The sequence below is a fragment of the Seriola dumerili genome, unplaced genomic scaffold (assembly GCF_002260705.1).
Source record: "Seriola dumerili isolate Sdu_G_001 unplaced genomic scaffold, Sdu_1.0 BDQW01000219.1, whole genome shotgun sequence".
Lineage (NCBI taxonomy): Eukaryota > Metazoa > Chordata > Actinopteri > Carangiformes > Carangidae > Seriola > Seriola dumerili.
Genome location: NW_019174474.1, coordinates 3,899,800 through 3,911,770, shown reverse-complemented (window position 1 = coordinate 3,911,770; position 11,971 = coordinate 3,899,800). Strand labels below are relative to the sequence as shown.

At 42.7% G+C, this 11,971-nt stretch overlaps 2 protein-coding genes across 4 annotated transcripts; one reads left to right on the top strand and one right to left on the bottom strand.

The window, feature by feature from the left end:
- Window positions 1–627: 627 nt before the first annotated feature.
- On the bottom strand, window positions 628–2,670 carry LOC111228638 (proline-rich transmembrane protein 4-like). The gene has a single exon (XM_022754632.1). The coding sequence runs from the start codon at window positions 2,668–2,670 to the stop codon at window positions 628–630; it is 2,043 nt and encodes a 680-aa protein (XP_022610353.1).
- Window positions 2,671–8,282: 5,612 nt separating this feature from the next.
- On the top strand, window positions 8,283–11,699 carry LOC111228581. Of its 3 annotated transcripts, none has more exons than XM_022754557.1 (4): window positions 8,283–8,371; window positions 8,493–8,745; window positions 9,679–9,925; window positions 10,081–11,699. In XM_022754557.1, the coding sequence occupies exons 2-4, from the start codon at window positions 8,509–8,511 to the stop codon at window positions 10,440–10,442; spliced, it is 846 nt and encodes a 281-aa protein (XP_022610278.1). In that variant the 5' UTR covers window positions 8,283–8,371; window positions 8,493–8,508; the 3' UTR covers window positions 10,443–11,699. The 3 variants fall into 3 exon arrangements, with proteins under 3 accessions (XP_022610278.1, XP_022610277.1, XP_022610279.1); XM_022754556.1 differs by having other exon boundaries at window positions 8,285–8,371; window positions 8,465–8,745; XM_022754558.1 differs by having other exon boundaries at window positions 8,332–8,341.
- Window positions 11,700–11,971: the final 272 nt, after the last annotated feature.

Here is an 11,971-nt window from a genome sequence, read left to right as displayed (position 1 = left end):
TATGCTTCACTGTCACAAACAGACTGTAGTTTCTAGCTCCCTCTCACAATGAGATTTTTAATATTTCTTCATATTGTTTACCAATGTACATGAAATTGTGTCTGAGGTGATACTATCACAAATGGGAAGAGGTCAAATGGAATTATCACATTATATGTTAATGAGCATGTTTTACTTTTTCTTTTGCGGAAAACACAGCAGTACATCAGCAGTGTTAAATGAAACTTTTTTTGAATTCATATTGTTTGTCCAAAGGGATATGAAGAACATTTTTCTTCATATTCCTTTCACAGACTCTTGGAGTTTCTTTTTGCAGGAGAGCTTCAATGTCAAAAAGCTCAACATGTCAGTTATACAAATATTACACCTCCTGAAGTGGAATGAGCACAGATTTAGATTTGAAATTTTACAACAATATTTTAAGGGCATAAGTTGCTGAAAACAGTGTGACAAAGTCAGCAGAGAATAAGTTGGGTCTACATATTGTATCAATAATGTCCATTGTCCTTTCATTAGTTAGGTAATTATTTCACCTGTATGACTTTTATGATGTACAATTTAAATCACAATCAGATTCTGCTATTTCCTGCTACAATGTTGGTTGCATTCCACTCACAGCTGGACTTCCTACAATTCAATGGTGTCACTGCAAACACTCAGAGCATCAATTTGTCTGCACACGTTGACAAACTCTGCCTGTACAGCCAGATCCCATTCCAGCTGTTTGCTTTCACTCAGGTGTTTAGTCCCTGCCAGTCGGCCAGAACCCTGGATGTCCTGGGAGGCCAAGCTCAGGGTTCGGTAACGCCTGTGGTAAGACAGGTGGGGAATTGCTCGTGGAAGACTGTGCTGAGCAAAGCTTTGCCCTCTGTTTGCCCAGGAATGTGAGCGCAGCTTTCCTGTCACCTTAGGATTGCTGCACAGACCCTGGGTTGATCCAGAAACACTATCTTTCCAGTCCCATTGCTCTGGTGTCTTGCTGTGAGATGTCAAAGAGCCTGGCTGTGGCTGGGAAGATCTAGAACTAGGCAGGGCTTTCTCTTGATCCATGTCTCCACAGGAAGATGTTCGGAATAAAGCATTTTCCACAGAACTGGGACCTTGCTTTGATGTACCTTGGCTAGGAGAACTCAAGGAATGGCTTGAAGAAGCATGGAACAGCCTTGGCAAACCAAAAATACTGTGCGAGAACAGGGACTCACTGAACAGAGCCTGGTCAATACTGCGAGACAAGTCTATGGGAGATGGGGGCCGCAGGTCCACAGTAGAGTCAGTCTCTAGACCTAAGCTATCCAGTGACGATAGCTCAGACTCAACTGCATTTTTAGGCTTATGAGGTGGGCTTGGGGGTGTAGGTAGAGGTAGTATAGTAGTCCGTGTTTGGCTGGATTTTGGGAGACAATCTAGCCCATTTCCAGGAGGATCCACAATTGAACAAAGAGGAAGAGCCTCTGACTGTCCCTTACTGATGACATCACAGACCACCAGCTTTTCCTGCTTACCTTGGGACCAGGAATCAAGTGTAGAGAGAACAGGAGAGTTTGCGCCTCCATGAGAGGGAAGGGTTAGCCCTCGTGAAGGGGAGCTGCAGGACAGGCGGGACCAAGATCCTGGCCGAGGGTGAGTTATGGTCTTGATCGAGGAGTTGTTGTGACAGAATAGAGGGTGTGTGCCGATGAGAGACAAACCTAGACACACCCCAATCTCGCAGAGTCTGCAGCCTACTTGGTAGCCCCACCAGGACCAGGGCTGGAACCCATATCCATCAACACCACCTAAACCAAGGGCATGCAGGATCCCATAAAGCTGTAGACCCCCACACCCTAACAAACACAACGAAGCTCCTACTCCAGCTCCTGCTGCCCTGTGCCAGTCTTCCACTTTGGCAAAGGGGCAATTTGCAGGTCGCATCACTTCAGGAGATCCTCCAGTCTCTCCATTGTCATTCAGCCTGTAGATGTGTTTTGTGTCGACTCTTATCAAGCAATAGAAGATGAGGTAGGAGCATGAGAGAAAGATGGTTAGACACACAAACAGACCATGAGGAGAGATCAGGATCATGGTGGGGAGGCTGTGGAAGAGCTGGAGCAGGCCAACACACCCTAAAGAGACTCCAAAATGCAACAGGGACACACACAGTAACAGGCGAGGTTTGGGCAAGGCTGAAAATGAGGTGGAAATAGCAAGTGGGAGTGAAAGACGCATGCGTGAGCGCAATGAAAGAAGGAGGAAGGCCAGGGAGAAGGCTGAGATCAAACAGGGAAAGGGTAACTCAGAGAGCATCAGAGAGCCCAGAGGGGGGAGACGGTCTTGGTGACTATAAGCATCATAGAGCAAACAGAAAGCTTGGATCCCTGCAAATGCTAGGAGGAACAAGTGCAAGAGGGTGAAGTAGGGGATTCCTGGTGGACACCGCAAGGGAAGGCCTAACAGACAGACCACAGAGATTAGGCTGAACACAGTGAAGACAGACCCTAGGCCATAGATGTGAGCTTCCCATGCAAATCCCCATGTGGCAAGGGCAGAGTTCCAGTCCGAATACAGAGGGACGTAAAGACCAGGGCTGAGAGCCAGAGAGGGGCGCAGGGACTCGTCGGGAGTAAAATCGTCTGGGTAGGTGGGAGTCCAGGACTGGTTTGTTGTTTTGCAGGGTGTTGCAGATGTGTCCATGTTACCATCAATCAAGAGTGTGCTACTGGTCTTTGAGACAGGCAGGCCATTGTGCCTGGAGTCATCTGTAAAACAAGTAAAGTAAAATAACATGTTACCAATGTATTTGTTGTGTCAACAGGTAACCAAAAGGGAGAAATATTATATAGTTGAAAGTTTTTAACTGACAGAGCTAGCACACTAAAATAACATGCTGAATATGCTAAACTTTACCTGCAGAACATCAGCAAAATACAGCCTTACTTTATTACCAGTGTGGCTCTTGCTATTATAGTTTTGCAATTTTAATAGGAATTTCCTAGCAATTTTAATAATGATGGTATAAATGTAACAACATAATGATCTTAACAATGAATACAGGCCAAAATGAATTATATTCACAGTCTTTATTGTCCAAAAAGAGAGCATGGTGGAATCTGTTGTGTGTGTGAAGTTAATCCATAATAAAACAGAGCAGGCTCGTAACTGGGAATCTCTAACTAGGTCACAGAGAGTGGGAGCATGAGCACGTGGTGTGTGTGTGTGTGTGTGTGTGTGTGTGTGTGTGTGTGTGTGTGTGTGTGTGTGTGTGTGTGTGTGTGTGTGTGTGTGTGGGTGTTCCTGTAAGAGAGAGAGAGATGTGTGTTGATTAGCCAGTATTGACCTCATTGCTGCTTTCATTTTGTGTGGCTATTACAAAGCATGATGAAAAGGTGTTATTCTATCTTTAATGTTGCATCCTTTCAGCAAGAATCTGCAGATGATGACCATTTATATGTGACCGTGTGATTGTGTCACTCAATAAATAATGTAAGCATCTCATTCTCTAAGTGAAATAACCACTAGAGTAAGCTGTGAAGCGGTGGGAACCCACTGGTTATAAATGGAATGCATCCTATTTGTGGTCCTCCATTAGTCATTGAGTGATTGTGTTGATGCAGAAGCAGCAAACAAGCAATGAAACAAACGGGAGATTGTCTCTGTAGTCACTTCAAAATCTACAAAAAAAAAATCATCTTGATGTGACACAAGTACCATTTGGTAGTTACTTAACAAATTGGCTGTTAGACTGAAAATTGTGCCTAGTATGAAATTCAAAGGCTGATTGAGGAAGGGTCATTTGTCACATATTTCTGTCAAAGCCCTCCTCCCCCTATGTGCTTGTGGACACAACACATCATTTACTTTGACAAGTGAGTGTTATCGTGTGTGTGTGTGTGTGTGTGTGTGTGTGTGTGTGCATGCGTGCGTGTGTGCGTGCGTGTGTGTGTGTGTCTGTGTGTGTAGTAAATACTGCATGTTCAGGTGTGCACCACATTGAATCATTGAATGTGGGTAATGGACACTGGTGGCAATGGGAATGAAGAGTTTCTACATTAACAAGAGAGTGGAGGACTGAGTTGGAGAATCTATGATAAAAGGACTGAGAGCACAAAATGAGGGAGAGAGGGTCGGGGAAGAAGGAGGGAAATATTTTTGAGGAGTGAAAGCTTGAGGGAGTGAGGTGATGCAAACCATCCTGTGAATGTAAAACAAGTGCCTCTGCCAGTGGAATGCATATCACAAACACTGCAGTCACACATTCACTTGGAGTCTTTTATTTTGGATATTTTTGAGGACGACACTATAAATCCTACCATTCACAACACAACAGGCCATATATGACGAGTGTTCACTGTGATTGGTGTCAGGTTCAGAAAAATAAAGAATGATGGAATGATGGCTTTAGGAGGGACTCTTACCTTTTTCTGCCTCCATGCTAACAGCTCCTCTGTGTACAACACGGTCAGTAATATCAACCAATCCATCTCCAGTCTCTTTCACTGGGACAGTCCCCTCCTGTGTCTTTCCCTGTGTGGTAACAGAAGGGTCCATGGTCCATGCCCAGCTGCTAGTGGCAATGGGCTGAGTGGTGTGCTCAGGGCTGGGCCCAGGTCCAACAGACAGCGGTGAAGTTGAGTCCTGGTCTGGTCCGTCTGATGGAAGTGAGCCAGACAGAAGAAAAGGTAAGTGGCTATCAGTTGTCTTGTGTTGCGAGGCCGGGAAAGTTAGCTGATTCTTTCCAGTCTGTGTAGAATTCAATATAGAGCCAGTGCTGGTCTCAGCTGGCTGATACTTGACTGTTTGTTCCTGGGTAGGTTGAGGCGGTACTGCTCCTGATGAAGACCTTATTGGTTGTTTACTTTCCTTAGAGGTAGCATCTTCTGTAGCACTATCTGTGGGTCTGGATAGGAAAAGTCCCTTCTCATTGGGATTCACAAGAGATGCCTCTGTGCTCTCTTGTAAATCAGTGTACTCCCCGATCACACCTTGTCTATCTGATTCCTCAGATGACAATAAGGGCCAACTCACAGGTAGACCCAGGAAGTCAACATTCTCGGGTCCAAACAGGGGATTCACCGGGGCTAAACCAGATCCATGCACTCTCTGTGACGGCTGTGTGAGATGCTGCACGGCCGTGTCTGTGTCTAGCTGTTGTGTTTCCTTGACATTTTCTCCAGTTAAGGCTGTGACATGAAGTGAGAGAGGCAATGAGAGGGGGAGGAGAAGATAAAGATTCCACAGATAGAGCATGGTGAGGGTCCGTAAACTCCACCGCAAAGTCACATGCTGTAGGTTTGTGGTGTTTTTGTCCAATCACATGTTTGACAGGTCTCTAAAGTCAGGTCTCCAAGTATGTTATGCTTAATACGCCTGGGAGATGAAGGAGAGAGGAGTCACTTACAAGACACAATCAGTGTAAACACTCATCAAATACTGTGTATTGTTAGGATATCTGCAATAAATAGCATTGGTCTCTGCATGTGGAGTACTAAAGAGCAAATACTGTATATGAAAAGCATTCCAGTGAGGTACATGTAAACACTCTAACAGCCTACACCTTTACCCTAAAAAGTCCTGTGACATACACACAGTACAAACATTAGTGTCAGTGATAGAGCTACATAATGACAGCGCATGAAGAGACATTAATTGCTCTTTTTCCCGTAGCCAGTCTCGTTTCAGCATTCTTACCTCATCAACAGCCCACTCTGCTGCAGCCTCTTTAAACATATATGCCGCTCTGTGTTGCTGCATGCCTGCAGTCTCTCTCTGCGTAGCACTCTGTGTCCTTTCATACTCACTGTGCTGTGCCCCTCTTCTCTTCATCAGACATTCGACACATGGGACAGACCCCACCTCCTCTTGACAACCCCCGCTGTCCCACACTTTGCCGCTGCGCTGATCTGACAGTGTGTTTGGCTGTTTGCACAATCCCATTCTCCTAAATCGGAGGCATCATCCACCCCACACTGAGTATCATCGCTTTTGTCGTTGCATAGGAACCCCTTCTACTGTCTCTCTTCCACACATGTAATCACACACATCCCTCTGGTGTTTATGATGTACAGTATGCATAAGAGAAGAGAAGAGAAGAGAAGAGAAGAGAAGAGAAGAGAAGAGAAGAGAAGAGAAGAGAAGAGAAGAATATGTTGTAGGGACATAGAAAAGCTCATCAACCAACAGGCAGACATTACCCTGCACTAAACTAACCAATGCTACAGATCAATACATGCCACTGAGTGTAATTTACAACTGATGCTGTGCCCTTCCTCTTAATAGCCATCACATCAGCAGCTCTGTTTGAAACATGTCACAGCAATGGACGAAGCAGAATTCCTCTTTGTATAGCATACATGCATAATGCATGATAGTGGTTACTTGTGTGTGTATGTACATACAGCACCTCCTATGAACCTAGCTCATGCACTTTTTAGCAAAGCATTGTTAAACTGTGACCTTGTTGCCATGCCAATTATTGAGGCAAGAGCCATGTGTAATCTCTCTCTGATGATGCCCTGTTACTATAGCTTTCTTTATTTTCCTCCTTCCAATGTTATCAGACATGTTCCTATGTTCTGTTTTTACCCAATGGGGGAAATCTAGTAGCCTCATGGCCTAATTCAATTCCCAAGGATGGTTCTAAAATAGACACTGATCCACATACCTTTGGATGCATTTAGAGCCAGAGAGTTTAAAGCACAGCCACACATTGTATTCTTTCTCTGGCTGGCTGATGTAAGGATCTGAAAAGTTCTGTTTTAAACTCTCCATTGACTACCACTGTTGAATTAGCAGGGCACAGGACTTTTTAAGCCAGGTTTATTGTTGTGTGGGCATTCTGCCAAATGCACATTGATTTTTCTTCTGTCCAACAAAAAAATGAGATAAATAGGGATCAAACTGCTTTCCAAACAAATCTGCCAAACATATATTTAGCTCAAAACACAAAGAGATGAAGACATACACGCTGAATCTGTATGCCAAGAATAATGTTGGCTGTGACAGCAAATACCACAGCCAATAATGAAGAAAGCAGTTTACCAACTGTCTCCTGAATTCTACCTTGCCTCTGCACAGGCTGCTGCTTGCAGGATAAAAAAAAAAACAACAACAAAAAAACCTTGCTTAAAACAATGAGATTCAGATTTCACATAAGACAGTGAAGGCTATTTCATTAGACAGTCAGTCAGTGGTGAAGATAGCAACTTCCCGAGGGGTGTGAATAACCCGCTGTCTGATGAGGATACAGGAAAGCACCAACCCAGCCGTAACTAAAGGGACTGGAAACGGACAATGACAGGCCAAACATATGAGCTCAGTGAGGGACATGGCCAAATTATTGCCGCCTCACACTTGCTATCCTAACTCATTGGGCAACTGGTTTCTGTTTAGACAAGTCATCCTCCAACAAGACAAAGTCAGCAGGGACTGGGGTCCAGCTGGGAATGTGGACAATCAGGACAAGACACAGAAACAAAGCTGCACAAGCAAAGAGGAGGATAAAAGCAAGCAATGACCCTGGTTAGGATAATGGATGTAGATGAGATAAAGTTTTAAAAATATATAATTTTTGTATGTTGAGCTCCTACTAAGCATGTCCATACAAGTATGATAATAAAAAGTCCAACAAAGGAGGTCATAGTGATCAGGGTAAATGTTAAGGTTATCCATGGTTAACATTATCATAATAATGTAACCCAAGTCTGGCTGATTTGTCAACATGATGACAATGTTCCACATTTAGAAACAAATCTTTGATTCTATCCTCAAATTTGCACATTTTCTTAATCTGTTTGTTCCTCCACCATTAGAAATACACTTATATGTCTTTGGATATTATGTGGAGGGAAAACTTCATATAATTGTTCTTTTGGCATTTTAGGGACTTGATGGCAGATACTATAGTATCGACTTTGTAACAAATAATTAATGACACTGTAAATGTTGGTCTGTATACAATATACTACAATGCCATACCAATACAACACCATTATATTAAAAAGAGATGTTACTGTAATATCTATGGACAATCTAAAATCATGACACCACAAACAATTGGGCCTATGATAAAGCCCCTATAAACACATCAGACTATATGAATCCCTAATGTCGAGTCACCAATGTCACCATAGATAGATAGATAGATAGATAGATAGATAGATAGATAGATAGATAGTTAGTTCACGGGCAGTCTGTTTCCGAAGGGGGGCAGCAGTTCGCCTGAGATGCAAATAAGGTCAAAACACCCATGAAGAAGAATTGCAAGCGCTGAGAAGACAGGTCTACGTAAATAAGTTTCATAACGACTGTTGACAGAGGACTTATGTTCAACGATGTGTTAGCATCACTGGCATTAAACCGACACCTGGTTAGTAACTTGGCCGGTAGACAAAATAAAGTAAGGGGCTTCAGATATAATTTTATAGTTACGAACACTTCATTCATTTTTTCATTCATTTATTCTTGTTCCTTGTTTCCTTTTTTTCTGCAGCCCCCCCCGCCCTTACTCCACCGGGCAGCCTGGCAGCAGCAGCTATGTTGTCTCGAACAGCCCTGAGCAGAGGAATTACAGCCCACCGCCTCAGTAAAAATGTCACTTTCTACGTGAACGAAATAGCATCTCCAGCCTCGGGATGTAAGACCAAAGCCTCTCAAGACCTTAAACCTCTCATGCTGATGCTGCCGTGGTTGGGTTCGCGTCCCCAAGCTGTTGCCAAGTACTGCGAAATCTACTTCCGCACCGGCTTCGATGTGCTTGTAGTGGAGAGTGAGGTAAGGACAATATAAATCAGTGACCGACAAAACACGAAGGATGCTATTGTACATGGTCAGTTCTGTCACAACCACAAATAATTGTCATCGACATCATGATGACTGACTCAGCTGAATTATTATGATTTATGCTGAAGTTTTAACAGCATAGATGTGGTTTCTCCTGCACTTAGTTAGCTATTAGCACTAGCTATGCCTCTATAGCTATCGGGGACTGGTTTTGTAAGTCAACTGTGTTCAAACAAGATAAGAGTTAATTATTAATCCCTTGAACTCTATTGGCAAAATTCACATTACATGCCTTAATATTCACTACAGATATTTTTTTCTTTTTGCTCAGATCTGATCTTTTTGTTGTGACTGTTCACACTTGTGTTTAGGAATGATCCACATCCCACATCACTGTGAACACACCTCTGGCTTGAAAACAACCCACATACACACATTTACAACAACAAACAAGACATATGCCACTGTCAGGGAGTGGTGCGAAGGTTAATCTCATAGATAAGTTGTTGTGCGGGTTGTATGGCAGTTGAGGGCAAGCCTGTGAAAAGTTGTAGCTGGAAGAGCAGCTATTGCAGGCAATTCTGTGAGTTGTGTGGTTGCAATGAGGGAGTCAGTACAGTCTGGTGTTACACTGTGGTCATCCAGTTTGGTCAGCATTAAACTGACCTAAAGGTGCAGTGAAGTACCAACATACATAGCAATGCACCATGAAAGGCAGGGAAGAAGAAGAGTGTAAGATGGTAAACCCATATGTAAACAATGCAGGTGTACTACTGTAGTAATCGCAATATAAAAGACACATAAGACACTGTTTGGCAAATAATCATCATTGTGATTTCATTGTGATTGGTCGTCCTAATGGAAAGTGTTTACACATCCCCAAAGACTCAAGTGATTCCACTTTCTGTTTGTTTCACTCACAAGGTGCAAGAGTTCCTTTGGCCTCGCTGGGGTCTGGATCATGGAAAGAGTTTGCTGGAGTTGCTCCAGAGCGAGCGCTTCGCATCCCGCCCACTTCTTGTCCATGCCTTCTCTATCGGTGGCTACACATTTGGTCAACTGCTGGTGCACGTCTCCCGGGACACACAGAAATATCAGTCGCTCACTAAGAGGATCAAAGGCCAAGTCTTCGATAGCTTGGTGGTGGGCTCTCTGGAGACGATGGCCATAGGTTAGTTCAGTGTTAACATAATTTAATTCATTCATATCATGTCATTAGTATCCATCATTATGCACAATCACTCATAAAGATGATACATGTATGAAAAGGAATGAATGTTGTTTCAGTGCAAATTAATTAAGTGTGGTTTTCTCCTTTCTGTCCAGGTCTAGGGAAGACTGTGTTTCCTCGTTTTGAGACTCTGGTCAAAAAGATAAGCATGCTGTACTTTGGCATGTTCAAACACCAAACGGTGGACTATTTTAACACAAGCATCGATGTGTTTTGGAACACTCCTATCCCTGCTCCTGCACTCTTCTTCTTTTGCGAGAACGATCCGTTAAGCGACGCACGATCTATGGAGGATCTGATTGATTACTGGCGGAAGTGTGGGATAAACATCACAGCAAAGAAGTGGGAGGATTCAACACATGCAGGTCACCTAAAGAGGCACCCACAAGAGTATCTGACCACCCTCGACTCGTTCCTCTCTTCACTCCAAATCACTCCGTTGAAGGCCAAAATGTAAGATGGTTTCATTACAACCTAATGCCATATTAGCTTGACTTTTCTTAAACTTAAAACTTAAAATGTGTGTTAGCTTATGGTGTGTTGCTATATAGATTCATCGTCAGCTATCAGTTCTGTTCATTTTAATTCAAGCTTGATGATTCCAAATTGGGACTGTGTGTGGGGTAAAGTTGTGCTTGAAAATAAGAGGTTGGGGGGTAGCACTTTGCAAAGTTTCTGCAGGAAGTACTGCAGTTTTGCGTCTTAGTGTGAATATAGCTCAAAGACTTTTTGAAACTTATGATTCATTGACCTGATTAATAGAGTCTCAAAGAAAAAGTGTGTTCCAATACCACAGCAATCACTGGTTATGGACAAAGATATTAGGACACTCAGGACAAACTCCTTAACAAAGCATCTGTTTTTTTAAACTTGTCTGACATTGTCTGAATTCTGTACCCTTGATTCTGTTTACACGTTGGTTGTACTCTCATCTCAGGAAGCAAATTGCTGCTTTGAATAAGTTGCATAGTAAAGGTGTAGAGTTAAATTTCTCACATTGGCACAGTGACGGCAAACACAGGGAAATGAAACCTGTCCAGTGTCTTCACCGAATGTCACGATGTTGAGAAACCTCTTCACATTACAGTTTCCAGTCAATAATGTATATAGCCAGAAAGGAGATTTATAGTGCAATACAAAGGTTATTTTGTGAAACAGAAAATGAGCCATTGTGCATGCTTTGTTTTTCTACTTTCTCTACGCAAGAACACACAACCTTTCATATATATGCAAACAATCTTCAGGGATCACTGATTGTTTTGACCCGTGCCATGAAGAATATCTCTTCTTCCACAACGAATTCCACCTTGTAGGTGTTTGTTGACCCTGCTGAACAATAACCATTTGATAACACCCTAACACCCTCCAGTTCACATGGCTCCTTCAGACAGAGGTGTCTCAAGAGGTTATTTTTTATACTTTCTTTACCAAACATGTTACATTACACTGATAACCTGTGATATCCATCAGTTATACGGGTGTTTTCCAAAACTGTCAGACTTTACAAAGGTTTACCTGTCTTCAATTTTAATGAGCCCCGTCTGCGTCTGTTACACTATACCAGATAACCTCCAAAATGTCTTGAAGGTGGTTGTTGAACACTAAAGCTTTGTCTTTCATAACTTGAACTTGAATACTTTATGTGCAATTATATTCCAAACAAGTTTTTGTCAACATTTTATCGTGCCTTTTGTGTGGTTTGGAAATAAATATGGGAGCAACTTTTTTGAGGTATGATGTTTTTTTCAGATTCATTTATAGAAAAGTCAAAAATGTATTTAAATGGAGAGTTATTATCAGGTCTGTGCTAAAGTGACATTATTGCGAATGCGCACCATTCATTTCCATCTTGAAGGTACTAAGAGAAGATGTACACACAAAAGTAATTCATGGTGACTGTAGTAATGTAGAACAGACTGTTTCCGCTTGGAAAAAATAGACTGAAGAGAAACTGGAATAGCTGTTACACTAGTCTAGTAAGCTACT

What these genes read in the sequence shown, in the direction of transcription:
- LOC111228581 (XM_022754557.1), top strand. Translation starts at nt 8,509, where the DNA reads ATGTTGTCTCGAACAGCCCTGAGCAGAGGAATTACAGCCCACCGCCTC. An exon ending in TGCTTGTAGTGGAGAGTGAG is followed by an intron (nt 8,746 to 9,678) that starts GTAAGGACAATA and finishes TTCACTCACAAG; the next exon opens with GTGCAAGAGTTCCTTTGGCC. An exon ending in TCTGGAGACGATGGCCATAG is followed by an intron (nt 9,926 to 10,080) that starts GTTAGTTCAGTG and finishes CTTTCTGTCCAG; the next exon opens with GTCTAGGGAAGACTGTGTTT.
- LOC111228638 (XM_022754632.1), bottom strand. Translation starts at nt 2,670, where the DNA reads ATGGACACATCTGCAACACCCTGCAAAACAACAAACCAGTCCTGGACT.